The sequence below is a fragment of the Gigantopelta aegis genome, unplaced genomic scaffold (assembly GCF_016097555.1).
Source record: "Gigantopelta aegis isolate Gae_Host unplaced genomic scaffold, Gae_host_genome ctg4591_pilon_pilon:::debris, whole genome shotgun sequence".
Lineage (NCBI taxonomy): Eukaryota > Metazoa > Mollusca > Gastropoda > Neomphalida > Peltospiridae > Gigantopelta > Gigantopelta aegis.
This window is the reverse complement of record NW_024533943.1, coordinates 1-24,025: the sequence shown is the minus strand read 5'-3', so window position 1 is coordinate 24,025 and position 24,025 is coordinate 1. Positions and strand designations below refer to the sequence as shown.

Here is a 24,025-nt window from a genome sequence, read left to right as displayed (position 1 = left end):
ATGAGTGTTATCGGTCTGTAACTCCCTGGGAGGAAATGATCTTTGCCCGCTTTAGGGAGACTAAAGCATTCTGCGTGCTTCCATATAGTGGGCATTTGATTCTCTCTCCAAATTCGGTTAAATAGCGATGACATTACCTCTGAGGCTACGTCCGGCATGTGCTTAAGTAATGTGTAGCTTATTTGATCAGGCCCGATGGCTGTTTTTAGTTCTATTAGTGTTATCGATTGGTTAAATTCTAGGTTATCAGTGTTTGGGTGATTTTGGTGTATCAGTATCATTAGTTGGTAAGGAATTTTTTTTTTTTAAGATTTTCAAAAAATTGTTTAGGGAAATTTTCGTTGCTACTGTTTTTACTGAAGGTTTTTCTAAGAAGGTTGGCCTTTTTTTATTAGTGGTTGCTGTTTTATGATTTTTGAGGACTGTGGAATTAGCGCATTGTCCTTGAATAGCCTTAATGTTTTTCCACATTTCTCTAATAGAGTTCTATTGTTAATTTCACCACAGAATTTATGCCAGCTGGCTGGTTTAGCATTAATAATAAGTTTACCTACTACGCATTTAGCTATTTTATGTTTAGTGTGATAATCTTGTTTCCCTGGGGTTTTTTTTATAGAGTTTACGCATCCTGTTTCTGAAGCCGCATTTGGATTTAATTTCGTCTGTCCACCAATTAACTGGTCTATTTTCATTAAAAGGTTTAGTTTTAGGGATATTTTTCTCTGCTACTTCTATAATTTTATTAGTGAGTTTATTAGTGGCGTCGTCAATGTTTAATCTATCGTCTAGCTTGATGTTATTGCAATCATTTGTAAAGCCAGCCCAATTAGCTTTATTAAAATTAAATTTAGGTACAAATTTATCTTCTTCAGAATAGGTAGTATTACATTTATAACTGGTTAGTATGGGAAGGTGGTCGCTATTGAGAGTTTCCAACACTTCCCATTTGGCGTTTGCATCTATGTTGTTAGAGGTGATAGTTAGGTCGATGGCAGATGTGCCCAGATAATCATGTATAAAAGTAGTACTGCCATCGTTTGGGTATTGTGACAAGATGGTGGATGGGAGGACAGAAAATCCGATGCTGCAAAAAAAATGTCTGTTTTTTTTTGAAGATATATACAGGTATACAATGATTAATAAGCTCTCTGGAGATATACTGGCAATGATGCGGTATCTTGGTAGTTGTTTAATATGACTAAAGGTGGTAAAACAGCTAAACAACCATCAAACCGACGATGTTCTGGAATACCAAACATGGCGTCCGCCAACGTAAACAAAGACCCACCCAACAAAAGTCTGTGAACTCAAACCCTACACTGGTAGCACAAGTACCCCAGGTTTCTTACGTCTATAATTCACAAATGCCAATGTCAATTCCACCAGGCTCTATGAATACAAGCGCCACACCTGTCCCTCACGCTGGTACAACCAACAATTTAATGTACATACCACAAGTACAAAATCTGCCGACAACGTCGTCAGCGCAAACTGGTAATTCGCAACAAGCACTGACAACTCCTCCTCCTTGGATCGTAAGTCTCTGTGAACAGATCGCTCAGCTTACCTCCACCACTTCTGAAATCTACAAACGAACTGAACGTCTAGAAACAATAGAGACCAAGATATGCACGATAGAAAGCTCACTTATGAATCTACGTAGAAGTGTCGACGCCGCCAACGAGAGAATAACTAAGGTAGAACAGAGTTGCCAGTTCATGAGCAATACTTTTGAGGAGATCAGAAGTGAAAATAACCAGCTAAGACAATCTGTAAATGACTTAAAAGAAACTGAAAAAATAGCCAACGACGATATAGTTCACTTATCCAAAACTGCATACCAAACACAAGATAAAAACCAGAGATTGTATGACGATATTTTGTACTTACAAACTCGATCAATGCGCTTCAACCTTCTTTTCTCTGGACTTCCTGACCAAGGACAAAACGAAAATACAGAAGAGGTGGTAAAAACATTTATTAAAAAGGAACTAGAAATCACTGAGGACACCCCAATCCAAGTAACTCATAGACTTGGTCCATACAGGCAATCCCAATCAAGACCAAGAACAATAGTGGCCCATTTCCAGCAGTTAAAAGATAAAGACAAAATTAAAATGGCTGCAAAAACACTTGCTGGAAAGCCTTTTGGCATCAACGACCAGTACCCCCGGGAAATAGCCGAGAGAAGGAAGGAGCTATACCCTGTGTATAGAAAGGCCAGAAGGTAGAACCAGAAAGCATTCCTCAAAGTGGACAGACTGTTTATTGATAGCAAGGAATACCTACCTGAAAGCCGCACATCTGAATATCACACACCAAGATATGGACGCTCACAGCAGTAGCAGAGCCCCACCCAGAAAGAGGAATAGAGTACAAACTCCCACCCCTGCCCCTGACTTTGCGGACAGAAATCCATTTGGTACATTAGCCACTGCATCTTCTAGCTAGGACTGCCATGGAGGCACCAACTGTGTACAACATAAAGTAACTCTTCCCTATACATCACAACATACCTGGCTAAATAACACACCAAATGTTTTTTGTGTGGCTCAGAATGTAAATGAATATGCTAAGACAAATGAGGTACCTGAACTAAATCAAAATTATGCTGCAACAAAAGATGATCTGAATCCCAATGGTTTGTATCATGTAAATAGCCAAATACCACATATCCCTTATTGTACCACAAGTGAACAAATTGTGACTTATGATGTATCTAAAACCATTGATATGTATGATGTAAATAGCCAAATACCACATGTGACCCCCTATTGTACTACGAGTGAACAAATTGTGACCTATGATGTACCTAAAACCATTGATATGTACAATGTAAATAGCCAAATACCACATGTGACCCCCATTGTACTACGAGTGAACAAATTGTGACCTATGATGTACCTAAAACCATTGATATGTATGATGTAAATAGCCAAATACCACATGTGACCCCCTATTGTACTACAAGTGAACATATTGTGACCTATGATGTACCTAAAACCATTGATATGTATGATGTAAATAGCCAAATACCACATGTGACCCCCCATTGTACTACAAGTGAACATATTGTGACCTATGATGTATCTAAAACCATTGATATGTATCATGTAAATAGCCAAATACCACATGTGACCCCCCATTGTACTACGAGTGAACATATTGTGACCTATGATGTACCTAAAACCATTGATATGTATGATGTAAATAGCCAAATACCACATGTAACCCCCCCTATTGTACTACGAGTGAACATATTGTGACCTATGATGTACCTAAAACCATTGATATGTATGATGTAAATAGCCAAATACCACATGTGACCCCCCATTGTACTACGAGTGAACATATTGTGACCTATGATGTACCTAAACCCATTGATATGTATCATGTAAATAGCCAAATACCACATGTGACCCCCTATTGTACTACGAGTGAACATATTGTGACCTATGATGTACCTAAAACCATTGATATGTATGATGTAAATAGCCAAATACCACATGTAACCCCCTATTGTACTACGAGTGAACATATTGTGACCTATGATGTACCTAAACCCATTGATATGTATGATGTAAATAGCCAAATACCACATGTGACCCATATTGACCCCCCCCCATTGATATGTATGATGTAAATAGCCAAATACCATTGTACTACGAGTGAACATATTGTGACCTATGATGTACCTAAAACCATTGATATGTATGATGTAAATAGCCAAATACCACATGTGACCCCCTATTGTACTACGAGTGAACATATTGTGACCTATGATGTACCTAAAACCATTGATATGTATCATGTAAATAGCCAAATACCACATGTGACCCCCTATTGTACTACGAGTGAACATATTGTGACCTATGATGTACCTAAAACCATTGATATGTATCATGTAAATAGCCAAATACCACATGTGACCCCCTATTGTACTACGAGTGAACATATTGTGACCTATGATGTACCTAAAACCATTGATATGTATCATGTAAATAGCCAAATACCACATGTGACCCCCTATTGTACTACGAGTGAACATATTGTGACCTGTGATGTACCTAAACCCATTCATATGTATGATGTAAATAGCCAAATACCACATGTAACCCCCTATTGTACTACGAGTGAACATATTGTGACCTATGATGTACCTAAAACCATTGATATGTATCATGTAAATAGCCAAATACCACATGTGACCCCCCTATTGTACTACGAGTGAACATATTGTGACCTATGATGTACCTAAAACCATTGATATGTATCATGTAAATAGCCAAATACCACATGTGACCCCCTATTGTACTACGAGTGAACATATTGTGACCTATGATGTACCTAAAACCATTGATATGTATCATGTAAATAGCCAAATACCACATGTACTCCCCTATTGTACTACGAGTGAACATATTGTGACCTATGATGTACCTAAAACCATTGATATGTATGATGTAAATAGCCAAATACCACATGTAACCCCCTATTGTACTACGAGTGAACATATTGTGACCTATGATGTACCTAAACCCATTGATATGTATGATGTAAATAGCCAAATACCACATGTAACCCCCTATTGTACTACGAGTGAACATATTGTGACCTATGATGTACCTAAACCCATTGATATGTATCATGTAAATAGCCAAATACCACATGTGACCCCCTATTGTACTACAAGTGAACATATTGTGACCTGTGATGTACCTAAACCCATTGATATGTATGATGTAAATAGCCAAATACCACATGTACCCCCTATTGTACTACGAGTGAACATATTGTGACCTATGATGTACCTAAACCCATTGATATGTATGATGTAAATAGCCAAATACCACATGTAACCCCCTATTGTACTACGAGTGAACATATTGTGACCTATGATGTACCTAAAACCATTGATATGTATGATGTAAATAGCCAAATACCACGTGTGACCCCCTATTGTACTACGAGTGAACATATTGTGACCTATGATGTACCTAAAACCATTGATATGTATCATGTAAATAGCCAAATACCACATGTAACCCCCTATTGTACTACGAGTGAACATATTGTGACCTATGATGTACCTAAAACCATTGATATGTATGATGTAAATAGCCAAATACCACATGTAACCCCCTATTGTACTATGAGTGAACATATTGTGACCTATGATGTACCTAAAACCATTGATATGTATGATGTAAACAACAAAATATCATATATGACCCCCCATTGTTCCACAAGTGGACATATTGTGGATAAAAATGTAACAAATATGACCCCAAATTGTAGCACAAGTGAACATGTTGAGACCAATGATGCACCCGAATCCACTTATATATATAATGTAAATAGACAACTAAATTGTGAGACCCATCACAGTAATACAAGTGGATATACACAGCCCAGTACAGTGATCAGTGATGTACATCTCCTTAAAGCAAAGCATACATATGTTGTAAATAGCCATGTAACCCCCCACTGTTTTGCTATTGAACCTACCAGTGATACCCATGTACCTAACCTTAGTTATTTTGTAAACAGCCAGGCTTCATCTTACACTGTATATAATACCCAAACCACTGATAATATAGACTATACCAATATGAAACAACTGTATTTACTTTAAAATACTCAGTTTAAATGTCTGTGGCCTAAGAAACAAATTGGTTATACCTGACTTTCTAAATTTTGTCTCACAATATAATATTCTATGCTTTACTGAAAGTAAAACAGATGAAAGTGATTGCTTATCATAGTTAATCCCAGGTTACACTCTACATTTCAATAACAGAAAAGGTAAAAGATCATCTGGTGGTATTGTTATTGGTGTAAGAAATGAACTGACCAACCTAGTTAAAATAAATGTAAAAAATAACTCACAGTATATTTCATGGTTTAGTATTTTAGACAAAGAGTGTATAGGTAATAGCGTAACTGCTGGTGTTGTGTATATTCCCCCAATTGGCTCACCATACTTAAAAGTTGATACTTTTGATATTGTTAAAAAAGAAATTTCCGAAATGACAGAACCAGGAAAACCTCTGCTCCTAATAGGTGATTTTAATGCAAGAACTAGATGTTTGCCCGATTACACTACACTTGATGATCATAATATAATATATATTGATAATGTTGACATGGAAACCTTTTTAAATGATATAGCAAAGCTTGATACTTTAAATGTACCCAGGGACAGAGCAAGCCAGGATAAGGGTAAGGTTAACAGCCATGGTTCCAAACTTCTTGATTTGTGCAAACATAATAATATATATATATATCCTCAATGGTAGATGCAGAAAAGATAAAAATATAGGTGCAGTCACCAGTAGAGATTGTAGTTTGATTGATTATGTTATTGGTACTCACCACATGTTTAAATCTGTCATTGACTTTGAAGTGTGTAATTTTGACCCACTCTTTTCAGATATCCACTGTGCAGTTGTACTTACCTGTAAGATTCAGACAGACCGTGACATACAAACTAAACATAACCAATGTGTAAATGACGAGTTGGAGTTAATTAATATCCGTAAATGGAACGCCAATAACAGTGAAGAATTTATTAGCAATATGAATACAAACTTACTTCAATCACTATCGGTAATTTTCGATGATGAATCTATCAATATCCCAACACGTGTAAACCAAACAGTCGACACGCTGAACAAGCTATTTTTAGACTCGGCCAACTTAACATTCGGCCACGTGCCGACACATAAACATAGATATGGCACTTCGCCAGATAATAAGTGACCCTGGTTCAGTAAACGGTGCAAGCGTCTACGAACAAAATATTTTTAGGCAAAAAAATGTTTCTCGAAACATAAAACTATAGCAAATAAAATGAAATTAACAAACGCAAGTAAATGTTATAAGAAATATATATTTAAATCTTATTCTCATTACAAATTTAAAACAGAGCAGAATATGAGGCTATTAAAAACAAATGACCCCAAGAATTCAATATAATATTTAAAGAGACAAAAAGCAGGACAGAAAGTGTACACCGGTTGAAGACTTCTTTAATTATTTCAGTGAATTAAATAAGGACCTATCGGCTGATACAGTGCCCGACATAAATATTGATGATCTCGTAGACCAAGTAAGCAAAGATTATATCATAAATGGAAGATTCAGCGAGGACGAAATACTAAAATCAATAAAACAACTAAAAAACAATAAAGCAGCAGGTGTAGATGAAATAATTAACGAATATATTAAATCGACAGCCCACGTATAGCTCCCATTCTATGTTAAACTCTTTAATATACTTTTAGACCATAGTGTGTATCCAGAAGAATGGCCGACTGGAATAATTATACTAATCTTTAAAAAATAAAGGTAGTAGTTCACCCCCTGAAAACTATCGACCAATTACATTACTATGTTGCTGTTCAAAGTTATTTACAACAGTATTAAATAACCGGTTAACTACTTTTATTGAAGAAAACGATGTTATGAGCGAAGACCAGGCTGCTTTCCGCAGAGGTTATTCGACTATAGATCACTTATTTACACTTCATTCACTAATTGATATCCTTAAAAAAGGAAAAAGAAACTATATTGCGCATTTGTGGATTCTGAAATAGCTTTCGATATGATCCCAAGAGCACATCTATGGCACAAGTTACTAGAAAATAACATAAATGGTAAACTCTTTAGAATCATATATCAAATGTATCAAGGTATAAAATAATTAATATTTGTAAATAACAAGAAATCACCATTATTCGCATGCCATAATGGTGTACGTCAAGGTGAAAATTTATCCCCGATTTTATTTTCCCTGTATCTATATGATCTAGAAAACTATTTACTTAACCACGGTTGTGAAGGTGTTTCTTCCATTACAGATAATAAAAATAACACACTAGACATTGGAATACATCTTATTTGCTTATTGTACGCTGACGATACTGCTTTACTAGCCATAAGTGCGGTCAATTTACAACACACGTTAAATATATTCGATCAATATTGTAATATTTGGAAACTTAAAATAAATACTACAAAAACAAAAGTCTTAATTTTTAATGGAAATTCTAAAGATTATAAATATACTTTTAAGATTGGAAAAAACTACTCTCAAAAATGTCAAAGAATACAAATATTTAGGTGCCATTTTTACTAAACTTAGCAATGGAACTAACTATAACTGGATTACTGCTGTCAAAAATATTTTAGATTATCTAGGAATGAGTAATATATGGCTATCAAACCTTTCTATCGGTAAAATGGCTATCACAACAAATTAGCATACGACAAAACGACCAGTATTTACAAACATGGAAAAATAATATTTCAGAATCATCGAGAGGTAAAACCTACGAATATTTCAAAGACCAATTAATTTTTGAAAATTATCTTAATATTATTCCTGAAAAATTATGGACTGTTATGATAAAATTTAGGACTTCTAACCATTATTTACCTGTTGAGACTGGACGTTGGAATACAGTTCTATTAGAAGATAGACTTTGTACTATTTGTGATGAAAACGACATAGGAGACGAATTTCATTATTTATTTGTATGTAGTTTTTTTCAATAATACCCGGAAAGAATGTTTACGTCCATATTATTATATACGACCAAATATATATAAATTTAGAGAACTTATGAGCAGTAAAAGAATAAGCACACTAAAACAATTAGCTAAATTCATGAATATAATTTTTCAAGTTTTGTATCCTCTCGTAAACCATCTTGTCAAAATCAGAATATGTATGTTCCTCTTACCGCGTTGCATAACGACCTGAGTGTAATAAAGTTCTGTTCTGTTCTGTTCTGACTGTTGACCACTGACCTGTGACATCGACCACGGCTCTGCAATTGGCTAATTTGGCTAAGCCAACTGATGACCAATTACTCTTTTTAAAATCTCACCTGGCAAGAAGACATGTTTTTCCTTCTCTAAAAATTCGCCATCTTTGAAATCCTGATGTTAATTTTCTTTATCTTTTCTTATTTGCTCTTCTTTATACTAATATGCATAAAATCAAATATCATTAAGAAGTAATTGTAGTTTTGTAAATTATAGTTAGTATTAAATATAAATCTGTGTAATTTTTTTTAGAAGTAATGCTGGCTTATTTAATAATTGGATTATATATGTAGTTATATCTAAGATGTATATAGGTGTATTAACTAATGTATAATTATAATAAACCTTGTGGTAGCTTAATGATTAATGTTTAATAGCATTCATTTAAAGAAATAGAAAATGCCTGTATTTGTATATATTATGTATGCTATGTAACAGTTGTGACTCATGTTTTAGTATTACTTTATTTATTTTATAGTTAACTGATCAAAACCTTCAATTTCTGTGTCGCTCTTACGCCCACAGCGAAAGGTAGACTATTGTTTGTTTCTTTAGGTCACGACCCGTGCAGTATATTCACTGCTCGTGCTAATCATGTACTGTGTAAATGTGTATTTTTCATTATATAGTTTAGATTATTTATTACTGTTTAGTTGTATACATTGAGAATATGTTACCATGGGTTATTTATTAATGTTAAATTAATAAATATTTAATGATATGCTTGAAGTAGCGCTTATTCAATTAGTATATCTAATTGTGTTTTTCTCTATTTCATCAAGAATATTATATATTTTTGTAAACATATTGCAGATAATATACATGTATTTGTATAACTTTAGTATCTTTTTATGCGGATGTATGTATCATCGTGTTTTATATGTTTTAAGATTATTGTTATTGTTTTACAGGGCTTTTGTGATAGATTTCCCTCTATATCAAGGCTCTAAAGACTAACCCTAACCCTAACTCTAAAACTAACCTTAACCATTGAAAGGGGGCTCATGCCAAGTGACAACATCGGAAACTAATTTGAGAAAATCTTCAGTATTTAATATTTTTTATTAATGTGTTCAAATATTACATTGTACTTTGTGTTATTAACTAAACTGAAATTTCTTTCAAATATTTTATGTATTTCGATTACTGAGACAATTTGAAAAAAAAATATTGTGTCATACTTTCTTTTATTGTATTCATTTAATGTGTAAAATAAATTAATATTGTGTCATACTTTCTTTTATTGTATTCATTTAATGTAAACAATGAAGAAGATTAATATTGTATTGTATTTTGTTTTATTAATATATTATTAGTATATATGTGTGACAAAATTAGGCCTGAACAATAAACTTCTGAATGTTATTAAGACTATGTGTAGTCAGATGAAATATTTTGTGAGAGATCATAGAAATCTATCAGACTTTGTGATGAAATCTCTATGCCCTATATGAGGGTGGGGTATAGCCCAGTGGTAAAGCGCTTGCTTGAAGCACGCTCGGTCTAGGATTGATTTCCGCCAGTGGACCCATTGGGCTATTTCTCTTTGTAGCCAGTACATCACGACTAGTATATCAAAGGTCGAGGTATGTCTCTCTAAGACTATATGTAAAAATTACCAAATGGCTGACATCCAATAGCCAATAATTCATAAATCAGTGTGATGTCGTAAACATAACAAACTTTTAACAATGCTCTATACTGTTTTCTCTCTTTATTAATAATCTGAAAATGAAATTATTTAGTACTAGCGATCAGTCACATGAGCTTCATGTGATAAACATTTGTCTACGTTTGTCTACTTGTGTATGCTGACAACAGAATGTTAAATACATTATTTCTTTATACAACAGAGTGGAATCGAAGATTAATTATGACCAACAAAAAGTGCTGTATTTAGAAGAAGAGGCCTTTAAAACATGATAAAAAGTAAAAACACAACAATATAGAACTGGAACTTGCCGAATGTTTAGTTACTTGGGTGTCAGTATTGTAGACATCCATGATGATGTATTGTGAAATAGGCAGAACATCAATTTCGGCTCACTACGAGATCAAGGATTCTAAGTGGCTGTGTGTGTACTGCCAACGTACTACGGTATCTGTGATTAGGAATGTCATTATGTAATGTCGTTGTAAAGAGGTGTTTTCAGACATCGGATGCATGTTTGTTCCTAATTTGCTCAGTCGATATCGGAAGGTGTGAATTCCGGTGTAATTAACAGAATAACACTGATGTACGTTTGTTCCCGACAATTTGTGGTCGGATGGTGTAAATGTCGTAGTAACGACGGTCGTAGTAACGATAGAAACAAGCACATTATTCAATATTGCTTAAAGCTGTTAAATACTGACAACTGTTTATTTTTGTTTAATGTCATATTTGAAAATGGAAACTTCCCAGTTAGCTGATCAGAAGGTATAATTATTCCATTATTCCATTGCATTATAAACAGTTAAAATGCGCCTGTAGTCACTGTATTCAAGAAATAGACAAATTGTTCAACAATTCACCAAAATGTAATATTTTTAGGCATTTAACAGATACGTTTTGTTTATAATACTATCTGAGTATATCATTACGTATCATCTCTTATCACAAAATTTCGAGTTTCATCCCACCAAGTATTCATTGAACAAGGAAGATATTACGGAACTAAACAGGCAGACTATGCACATCTTTACCCCGTTTCAGATTCTTAATGACCATCTTCACATTGTTTCATATTTTTAATGACCATGTTTTAATATCGCATTGTATTTTGTCTTATTGACTGAACTGGATGTATTTTATATAAGATGTAATAAATTATTCCATAGTTGTTTTATTAAATGTATTGAATGTGTTTTAATAACGTGTATTTTTAATATATGATTAGTATTGTCTTTTATAAAGTAAACTGAATATTTTTATTAATCACATTTTAATTATATATATATATATATATATATATATATACACACACACGCACACAGTCAAACCTGTCCTAGCGGCCACCTGTAATTAGCGGTCACCTGCCTCTGGAATGCATCTAATTGCCTCTCCGTCCAGCCAGTGCTCCACAACTGGTGTAACAAAGGCCGTGGAATGTACCATCATGTCTGTGGGATGGTGCATATAAAAGATCCCTTGCTGCTAATCGACAAAAGTAGCCCATGAAGTGGCGACAGCGGGTTTCTTCTCTCAATATATGTGTGGTCCTTAATCATATGTCTGACGCCATATAACCGTAAATAAAATGTGTTGAGTGCGTCGTTAAATAAAACATTTCCTTCCTTCCTAATTGCCTCTGGACAGGCTACGCTTGACATTGGTAGATTCACTTACCATGACAACACAGCATGAAGTAGGAAATAAATAATTAAATGGGACCCCCCCCCCCCCCCAAAAAAAAAAAAAAAAAAAAAAAACGTGCTGAGAACGGTTAATTTAATACATTCCATTGGTATTATATCTGAAGGATACGACATGTCAAACTGTGAAGCACACATCCGTTGATTAGCAGTACAGACGGTAAAACAAGAAACAACTACAAATGTTTTAAATACTATATATGTGGCAACCTGCAATCAGCGGCCACCCCATCGGCTTAGTTAAGAGGAATTCCGATGACATTTTTCTACTGGTCTCGACGGCGCAGTGCCTAAGCAAACGTCGGTCTTACAAGGATGACAGGTAGAGGGTTCGCATCCCAGTACCGGCTCCAGCCCAGAGTGAGTTCTTAAGGGCACAACGGGTAGATGTAAGGCCACTACATCCTCCTTTTTTCTCATTAACACTCTCAATAACATATATCTACTAACAATTAACCACTGAGGTGTGTGCTATAACAAGTGTGCTTGAACCTTAATTGAATATAAGCACGAACATAGTAGAAATGAAATACGTTTTTTCATTTTATGGCATATGCAGTTCAAAAGTATGGGACATATACCCAGTTGTACATATATTTTATTTCTAGTAAATAAAAGAAGAAGTTTCAATTTCATATATATCTTTATTTTCTAAACATTTTAAAATATTTTGTTAAGACAGTTTTTACCAGTTGTATTTAAAATCCAGTTTAATAGTACATACTCTAGATATATCTGAGGGACAATTATCATCATACTTTACGCGTCGTGAATACAAAATATATACTATACTGTGTGTGTGTGTCTGTGTATGTATGTATATGTATGTATATATGTATGTATCTATATACATGTATGTATCTATATATCTATCTATATCTATATCTATATTCCAAACGTAAAAGTAAAATCCTGAATAAATAAATGTTGCGTTTTTTTAAATTTATATGCTTACATCAATAAACTAAAACAATTTGTGATAACATCAAATATTATATAAACGATTAAGCACTATTTTTATTCATCAGTAATCTAGGTGTACAGTTTTTAAAAGTAAACTGAAAGTTCACAGTTGTCAGAGAATTGTAGACCACATGTTTCATTCTACTGAACGGATCCATTTAATTTGTAACATGAACGTAGTGCGCCTTCCACATATTCTCCCCAGTACTTAAAGATTTTTCTTTGAAGATCCCGGTATTTTTTTTCTTGGTGACGTTTCAGTTTTGACTCGCTCACCAATCGAACTTGCAAGGGTACCAAGCAGGGTAATCAGCATATAAAATGGCATTAATGTGGGCATAACATCTGATTAAAATCAGGAACACCTACCAAATCAAACCATATTAAGAAAAGGACGGGGTATGAGCAGAATAAATGTTTAAAAGTTAATAAACAAAATATACACAACAAAATGTACAATGAATATATAATAATGTTTAATTAAATAAAAAACTCATCTTGAAATAATAATATCAGGTTGTTTGACACATAAAAAATGCGCTCATTACTGAATTACTTTAAAAACATTAAAATTTTACTTTGCGTGTAACCCCAGTATGTGGTAGTGAATATATTAATAATAAAGTATTAATTGTGTATTTGTGCAAGTGATTGGTCTATGGCTATTTATCGGGGAAAATCCGATGCAGTAGTGTCGAATCCTGCCAGTTAACGCTTTGTGTTTTTTAATCATTTATTTACTGGGTCGACATTTCTGCTGGTATACGGACAGCTGGCTAAAAATTATTTGTAATCATTATACGAAAATTTACGTTTTTTGTATATAGTGTTTGATAGCACACTGTGTTGTACTTCATTCTTAACTACTGTTAATTGGGTTTCCATCTTTGTGGGTGTCCCGATTGTCAGAACTGTTAATGTCGCGGATTCATGTGAATCGGTGCAGTAGCCTGTAGGTTCGAATCCCGCCAGTTATCACTCTTTGTTTTTAAATATTATATATCATTGTATATTGTGAATATATTACTGTATATGAACCATGTATTATTAATATGTATGTATAATTATTGGCCTCGTACACGTGCGTGGGATGTCGTTCTCGATTTTGATAATTTCCAGGAAAGTCCATTAATCACTGTGAAACATTATTTCTGTCAATCTTTTCATTGTGGAATGATCATACAATTGTTATTGTTTTGTTTTTAGTCATTTGTATTGTTTCCGATTAAAAGCGATTTACTGATAAAAAACACGTAAACATTCAAATTTCACTTTTGACCCTAATCGTCCTGTGAGATCTTAAGTGGTCATAAAACCTACTGTAATACTTAACTACCGGTTGTGATGTAATTAATTCACTATAGGTAACCATTCCCCACAGCTAATAGACTGAAGAATAGACTTGTTTATATAACAATAGACTATAAACAAAATAAAATGGAATGTTTTTGGACATTTTAAAGAGACTGTACTGAGTTTGCAGCCATTGTAAGATGTGTCCGACTAACAGAGACTCTTTAGCGACTACAATTACACATTAAATACAACTTCTTGTTTCGAATATCAGTGTCTGTACATCCAATGTGTTTGCGGTTGTGTGCTAACGCTGGCAGTAATCATTTTTCATGTTACTTTATATATTTATTTCGTACGTACGAACTGATTAGGAGGTAAAATCAGGTTTGGGCTACTACAAATATTAGAATGACAACAAACACCTTGTTTATACAGACACTGATGTTCTAAACAAAACAAAGTATTCAATACGTAATTTTAGTGACAAAAACGGTTCTGTTACCTAGAAACATAATTGTCATCATACAGTGTCAGAAAACTCAGGATTGTCCTTTTAATGTTCTGCTTGATAAAATGAGAACACTTGAAAGTAAAGTCATTGGATCACAGGCAAAACTTGAATTGGTATATCACGTAAATTTATGTGAAAATACTTGTTGGCAAATAAAATGTACAATAAGAATATTCAGTATGATGACAGTCTGTGATGACAGTGATGTTTTGTTGTTAGCTGAATTGCTTGGTTAATATCGGTCTCGGTGGCGCAGTGGTTAAGCTGATAGGTACAGGGTTCGACTCAGTGGGTATAAGGTCACTACACCCTCTTAAGGGCTCGCTCACTAGGTATAAGGCCAACCAACTAACAACTAACACAATGTCCTGGACAGACAGCCCAGATAGCTAAGGTGTGTGCTCCTAGGACAGCGTGCTTGAACCTTAATTGGATATAAGCACAAAAATAAGTTGAAATGAATGAAATGCTTGGTTAATTGCGAATACGAAATGAAATCTTGATGGTTAGGAAAATGTTCCGATTCCAAGATTGAAATGTAGAGAACGACGTCCTGGCCTGGTGCTTATAAGACGTTTAGAATCTAGACTCAAGACTCTAATAGAGTCTGAGACTTTAACGTCATGGCAACGCCATACAAATTGTATGCGTATGACGTCATTAGAGATCGAGTCTGGACTGTAAAAGTTTTATAAGTACGGGCCCAGAGATCAATAATTAAATTTTCGCTACATTCATATAGTGTTATTATTTGTAGGTATGTTTCAAATTTAATTACAAGTATTATCTGTTATTTATTTTACGTTCATCGGATATGAACAAACATAAACTCATCCATAAACTTATGTGAGAACGACTTTGACAATTCACAGTTTGGGGTTGATTATTTTTGTCATACTCTTATGAACGTAAAAGAAATAATTTGAAACATACCTACAAATAATAACACTAGATGTCATTGTTTTATTTTTAATTATTGTTCTGGTTCTAAACAAAACCAGAAACTGTAAAATGCAATTTTATATTGTTGATAATTAACACACATACATTAATGAACTTTTTAAGTTTAAATAATAGTATGTGTTTCATGCCGGGTTTTAAAAAAATATCTTCTTGAAATTTAATATAGTTGCTATGGTACCATTTGATTATTAATAGACTGTAGTAAAGCGTTTATCATGTAAATGCAGTTATTGAATTTTAAACATTTACAGATTAAGTGTATCAGAGTAAAATAAACATTAAACAAAAATAATTTGGATTTTGAAGTTTTAATAAGAAAATCAATATGCGATACATTTATAAATACACACATTTGTATTTGAAATTTCCCGTTTGAAATGTTTAAAATTTGGTAATGTAACTGTTATTTTACATTTGTATTTCAAAGTAATTAAAAGAGATAAAAAAAATATCATTTATTATTGTTTTATTATTTTCACCAAGACGAATCAATTCGGCATCAAGAGACAAGTTATAAATGTGTGAACAGTTATCGTGTATCAGCTGGACAAAAGCATTCCAAAATGTTTTGACTGGAATACACTCCCAAAAGAGATGAACTATAGTTTTTGGAGTGCCTTTACAAAATGTACAAAGATTATTATCAGTTTTGTTGATTTTTATTAAAAACAGATTAGTTGTGATAATTCTATTTAGTAACCTGCACTGAAACCATCTAACTTTGTATCTGGGGTTGTCTTAAACGGCTTGGAATATATTTTTGTTCAGTCGATATCGAAATGAAATAATTCTTCCCATTTTGATTCAGCCTTTATAATGTTAATTTTATTTGTAAATATATAATAGTATTGTTTAGAGCCCTTTTTAATTGAGAAGAGTTTCCTCTTAACATTAGTGTCATCCAGTAAACAGAAGGTGTCTGGTTGTATAATTTTTAAACTTTAAACTATTTTCTAATTGCTTGAACAACACCATAATGAGTCACAAACGATATTTCAGTGTCGTAATTGTCTTGAAATTCCATTAAAGTACACATTTTACCCATTCTATAACAAAAGTCTGTAACTTGTGAGATACCTTTTTGATACCATTTCGAGTTATAAAAAGGATTTTTGTCAATAAAAATATTAGGATTGTAAAATACTGGTTCTGTTAAACATTCTTCAAAGGATGAACACGAAATGTTATCAGCAAAACATTTGAAGGCATTCAAACAGTCTTTCCAAAATAAGTTATTTATTTTGTCCATTAAATTAGCAGGGTATGAATTTCCAAAATTAGCAATATTGATAAAATCGGGATATACCGATAAGAGAACATCCTTCCATTTACAAAATTGTGTAACATCGAGAATCTTTCTAGTCCATATGAGTTTTAGTGTTTTTACATATGAATATATATCAACCATACCAAGTCCTCCGTCACTAACAAGACGGCAAGCTACTGTTCTCTTGATTCTATCAGGTTTATTATTCCAGACAAATGTAAATAGCATAATAGCATATGATTTAGTTCTTTAAGAAAATGGCCTGGGGGGGGGGGGGGGGGGGGGGGGGGGGTTGGAAGAGTAAAAAAAGATTGTTGACTTTAGAAATAAGCAATCATTTAATTATAGCAGTTCTGCTTGGGTGGGGTGGGGGTAATAAAACGTTTCTTCCATCTACTAATAATTTGTTTAATTTCAAATCATTTATTTTCAAAATTAATGTTGGCAACTTCTTTAATATTTGTTGTGAATTTTTGGATTCCATTCAAGTTTTAGGTTTGGTAAATATACATCTTTACAATTTGTTTTGGAACCTATCTATATAACTTGGGATTTATCATAGTTAATATTCAAGCCAGACACATTTGAAAAATAACATAGACAATATCGATTTTGATCTGCTAGAAGCCAAAAAAAAAAAAAAAAAAAAAAAAAAAAAAAAAAAAAAAAAAAAAAAACCCACCAACGAAAAACCCCCAAAACCCCATGAGTTAGAAAATATAAGAAGGAAAAAGATGGAAGGCATTCTAATACGTTCCATAGCCAAATGGATCGACGAGAGAGAGAAAATTAATAAATATGTTTGCAATTTAGGAAACAGAAACTTTATTAACAAATCTATGAATAACATTGTATCAGACAATGGTACTATTGTAACAAACACAAGATATATGTATGGAAGCTAAGAAAATTTATAAAACGTTGTTTTCATCAGCAGAACATTTAATTCTAAAGTACGATCTTGACTCCAATTTTTCTCAAAATTTCGCAGTAAATAAATTAAATGACGAAGAAGCAAATTCCCTTGAAGGAGAAACTACTTATGATGAATTCTTAAATGCTTTAAAAAACACAAAAAAATAATGAGAGCCCTGGCACAGACGGATTTACCTACGAATTTTATATTTTTTGTGGAAAGATATTGGCATCTACTTACTAAGATCAATAAAAAAACATAAAGGTCATAAACAAAACAATTTTTAAAAAACTTGACGTACAATAATGAGAGGTTATTGCTGGCCTACAAATGGATAAATAATTACCAAACTACATGAATTTTGGTGATAACATTCGTTTTTGTGGTTAAAGAATATTTAAGATTCCAAGGATGCTATTTTAAGATTTTAAAAAAAAAGCCTTTGATTCAGTATCCTGGTCCTTCACTGAAAATACTTTATCTTTTTTCGGCTTTGGAAATGACATAAGAAGATGGATCCCAAACATTACACAAAAGTATTAAATCTAGCTTAATAATTAATGGTACCTTATCTCCAAAGAGATTCATTAACCAAAATCCCGATATTAAAAACTTTTAATAATCAGAATCTTCTTTAACACAATATGCAGATGGTTCTTGTGGATTGGAATACAAAAATCGTCAATTATTAATTTTGCAAATTCTGTTTTATGGTATACACGTATTCCCGAGTGTCTGAATACTGTTTGATTTTAGTTGCATATTCCTTTGTGCATAGTTTGTCAAACATTCATTTATTATACTGTTTTTTATGGTATATTCCTATTTGATTTTTGTTGCATATTCCTCAGTTTCAAAGTTTAAACTGTTTTATTATCTTCCTATGTCTGAATTTAAACTTTTTTTAAATATATTCCTGAGTTTGTATTTATACTGTATTTATGGTATATTCCTGAGTGTTTCATACAGTTATTTTGGTTAACTAATATAAAGGAATAATTTTATGTTTAAAATAAATGATTATGTTTAGATTATCTCGTTGACTTGTTTTATTCTTAGTTGGCTATTAATAATATACGAACTTGAGTTGATACAAGATGGTGTATGATATTAAGATTAAATAATTACACCTCCTGTTACACTAGTAGGCCTATTAACGAAGAAAGCAAATCGAACACCTTTGCCTACTGAAGAACAAACTGTATATGTGTCCATTGCGGTTGAAATGTTACAGACGAATTCCATTATTAATATGTGGGGGTTTTTTCATAATATCCGGATACTAGATACAGTGCACGACCAAATATTTATAAATTTAAAATAATAATCAGTAGAAAAATAAGCTACTGAAAAATTAGCTACATCAAAATCCAAAATTGCTTTCAAATACTCAGCTAATTAAACTGAATGTAAGTATAATAGAAATGTTCCGAATATCAACCCACAATATACGTCTATACTGTTAAACTATAAAATATAATTATATCGTAAGTACACAATTGTAACTGAAATGTCCTGAATAAAAACAATACTTCATGACAATAGAATTAAAGAAAGACATGAATTAAAAAAGCTTACAGCGGAAAAAAGTTATAAAATCTCAAGCTATGAAATTAGAAAGTAAATAAAATACAAGAACATATACATGTAGTTACATATTTTTTTAAATTATGTACACGTTTAAAACGGCGAAAATAGGTCACGCCACAATAAACTGTGATTGGTCTGAATCTACATTGTCTGTGGTCGTGTCCACGCTGTCAATCATCGTCTCCTCATTTAGCTCCACCTCCTGCGGGTGTCGGGATTTCACGTGACGTTCTAAGTCACGCCTCCTAACCTTGCCGCAGTACTGACACCGATATGTCTCCCGCGTGCAGGCGCACGTGCTTGTTCAAGTTGCTGGGGTCACCAAACGGACGCAAACGAACTTTGCATTTCAGGGATTTATAGCCTGTATGTGTACCGAGGTGCATCTTCAGGCCATATTTGTAAGAGTATAGCTTACCACAGTATATACACAGGTGTCCTTCTTTGGATTTACTCAAATAAAACGATCTTGGCTGAAGGTCCAACGGTTCACCTTCCTGTTCAGGTTGGACTATACCAATTCAAATCCCATAGGCGACCATGTTAACGTTTGTGTTTAAAAACACTATATGCAATATATCACCAAACTGTGACCCATAAATATCAGTACTACAACCCCTACCTCAAAGTATTAACTGCAGAAAATGGTACCTTTCATGGCTCATTTTCGGTATAACCAGATGTTTCTGCAACACCCCTAGTTTCGCACAAAATTTTAGTACTTTTTTTTACAGGTACCCCATACATATTCCAAGCACAAGGCTACTCGACACGGTGGTACTACATCAAATAAAATTGCATACATTTTTAGCCCACACCAACACACTCACATTTATAACCAATCACAGGACTTGTGGTGTTAACTTCTCTATCAAAAGTTCGGTGCACCTCGAACTTCGACACAGCCGGAAATTAATTGGTATAGTGCAACCTATACTGATAACATACATGTTTCAAAAGGTGGTGAATCATGTGTTTTTATGACAACCAGGATCTGGTGTCTTCTGACATAAACTGACAACCTCACTGAAACTGTTGTTTCTACAGTGCAACCTAATTTAATGTACACCTCACAAAAACACATGTATTTTTGTACAGTTTTGTACAAATGCAATATGTCATATTTGAAAAAATAATTTTTTTTTAAATAATACTCCTGAAGATATTTATTGTCAGATGTGTGTGTGTGCTCAGCTATATATGTAGAGACAGCATGGCTATTCAGAGTACCTCAATTCCTTAAACTTATTCCATTGAAACACATGTACTTGACTGACCCCTAGATTATGAAGACCTCAATAGGCACATCAAAGAAATATCAGTATTAAAAAAATACAATGTCTGAGGAAGGAAAAACCAACATGACTGCATCTGTATGACGTAATGACTTAATGTCCTACACATCACTGTTGGAAAAAAATCCTGTATGCTGAGTGTGGGCATCTTCAAGTTACCATGTGCGGGAATTTCAAATCCATCAGCTATGCAGATTTTCAATTTGGACCATCAAAACCATTGGCAGCCACCAATATTCCTGACTATATTTTATGTATACCCTACTGTAGTTGGAGGTTTTAAAAATGTGTAATATTTGGAATTATCATGCAGCTTTCGCATATTTATTTTTGATTCATTACTAAAAAAACCTGTTTTTAAGTGACATAATTACCCGAACATCTATTTTATTGCATTATTTTCTAATCCAGATCAATACAATATGTATATTGGATGTATTCCTACAATCTGTAATCCAGCATATCATTTAGCTATTAACATTGGATAATACAGCATTAACAATAAAATAAATCATCAAATTACACCAAGGTAGATAATCAAATCTGGAAAAATTGGTTCCAAATCTAGTATACACTTAAAATACACTTCATGGGAGCAAACTAAGTGATTATTTAAAAAAAAAGATTTGATCTGGAGACCTAAAGATATGTTTAACAAGCTTATTGTTATGTATAAATGAGAACAGAAGGCACAATAGTGACAAAAATTTTAATTATGGCTTTGGTAAAAAAATTCTTCAAAGTAAAAATGGTTCCCCTAAAACTACAAATTTGTCTAAAATATGACTTAGCACCCTATAAATATGCCAAAAGGACAATAAAAATCAAGGTCTTTAAAAAGTTAAGCTATCAGAAGTACACACATGAAACATTAACTATGTTTATAGAAGTTAAAGACATTATCCCAATATTGGCACATGTTATTTTTAATATAAAAATAAATTGCTATTAAAACCTAAGTTCAGACTGCCTAGATATATTAACATATTTAAGAGCAGTTGTATATGGCAAGTCAAACACCATGTAAATAAGAACATTCAAATCTGTATAGTATGAATATAGGCCAAAAACCAACTTTTCCTCAGTGCTAATTTTTGTTCAAACTCCATTCAGAGCTATGTACAGTAATTATTGTCAAGGTCAAGGTCATTGTGAACTTGCATGGCCGAGTGACGGCTAATTAATCAATAGTGTAGTTTAATTTAATTAAATCACAAAAATCATAATCTTTTTTATTATGCACTGAATATGTGCTATAGGTTGGACTATACCAATTCAAATCCCATAGGCGACCATGTTAACGTTTGTGTTTAAAAACACTATATGCAATATATCAACCAAACTGTGACCCATAAATATCAGTACTACAACCCCTACCTCAAAGTATTAACTGCAGAAAATGGTACCTTTCATGGCTCATTTTCGGTATAACCAGATGTTTCTGCAACACCCCTAGTTTCGTACAAAATTTTAGTACTTTTTTTTACAGGTACCCCATACATATTCCAAGCACAAGGCTACTCGACACGGTGGTACTACATCAAATAAAATTGCATACATTTTTAGCCCAGATGAAACTAATTTTTTTTACAACCAACACACTCACATTTATAACCAATCACAGGACTTGTGGTGTTAACTTCTCTATCAAAAGTTCGGTGCACCTCGAACTTCGACCCAGCCGGAAATTAATTGGTATAGTGCAACCTTCAGAAAGAAGAGGAAAGCCGAAAACATGGTCAGCTGCCGAATGCGCATGAGCACAATATTTGCTAAAATGACCATGGTAACCCTGTCGTCTGGTACCGGAAGTGAGGTTGGTTTCCGGTATGGTCAGCAGACGATCATATGACGAGAGAGATCGCACCAACAAGCTGGACAAAAATGGCGTTTGTTCAGCGCTACACAGAAGTCTGCTGTGTTTGTGCATGCTCTCGAAATACGGGTAACAGCGTCAGTGCGTCCATGATGATGGGTATTGCTGGTTGGTGGAATGGCTAGTTCATTTTAAATTAGGGAAACTATATTAAATATGGTGGCAGCTGAGCTATTTCGTGGCAGGGGTGTTATGACCACCATCTTGTGTCCGTAGGTCCAAGAATTGTTTTTCGCATATAACGAACTGCGTGTTAATCCCATAGCTACACAAATTAAGTTGTTTAGTCCCATATCGAGATTCTTAGCTTAAGACGTAAATTCTAAATATGAGAGCCTATTCTTGATGGACGTGACTGACAAAGACACAATTCGTGTTACAAAGGATCTGAGCGTTTGACCAGTATGTATTGCAGGTACATTGTATCTGTTAACGTACTAGAGTAGTGAAGTAGTTTTGAAAATACATTCAGAACAACTATTTGTTTAATAAATAAGTTAAAGAGTACCTTCTAGCTATCAAATGTTAGTTAATACTAGTAAAAGATGTTAAGAATTGTTGTTTAGTAAAATCAGCAGCTGCGTGATTATTGTTTCCAATGAATAGATCATTTATGAAGTGTGTTGTTATATACTTTCCAATAATATTATAATATTAGTTTGATTGCTGCAATTTTATTATGAAATCAAAATTACCCGATATTGAATTGACACGATTTTATGTATATATGTCTCTAAAAGACAGCAATCTATATATTGACAAAAGAAAGAATGTAGCATTGCATGTCATTGCATTCTTATCAAACTTTAGAGTCTAGACGCATATATCTAATGACGTCACACGCATGCCATTTGTATGGAGTTGCCATGGCATTGAAATCTCAGACTCTATAGTCTTGAGTCTAGACTATACGTTTTACATTATAAGCACGGAACCTGGTGTGTGTTCAGGACAGCGATCGTTCGCGAACAAACTGACTGGTGTCTACCCTTCCCTAATTATTATACTAATTTAACAAAATCTAGTGAGTAGCTGTGAACGCTCGGCCTCCAGAACATGCCTGAGACCAGCACCTGATAGGGGATCATAGAAGCAATCAAGACTTTGCCTAACGTCATTTCGACTCTGCCTTGTGCAAACAAAAGAAGAAAGAAATGTTTTA

The 24,025-nt window shown here is 33.6% G+C and overlaps 1 protein-coding gene across 1 annotated transcript; it reads left to right on the top strand.

Annotated features, from left to right (window-relative positions):
- Positions 1-1,364: 1,364 nt before the first annotated feature.
- LOC121392812 lies at positions 1,365-2,231 on the top strand. Its single transcript, XM_041523885.1, has one exon. It carries the CDS (start codon positions 1,365-1,367, stop codon positions 2,229-2,231), a length of 867 nt encoding a protein of 288 aa, XP_041379819.1.
- The last annotated feature ends 21,794 nt before the right edge of the window (positions 2,232-24,025 follow it).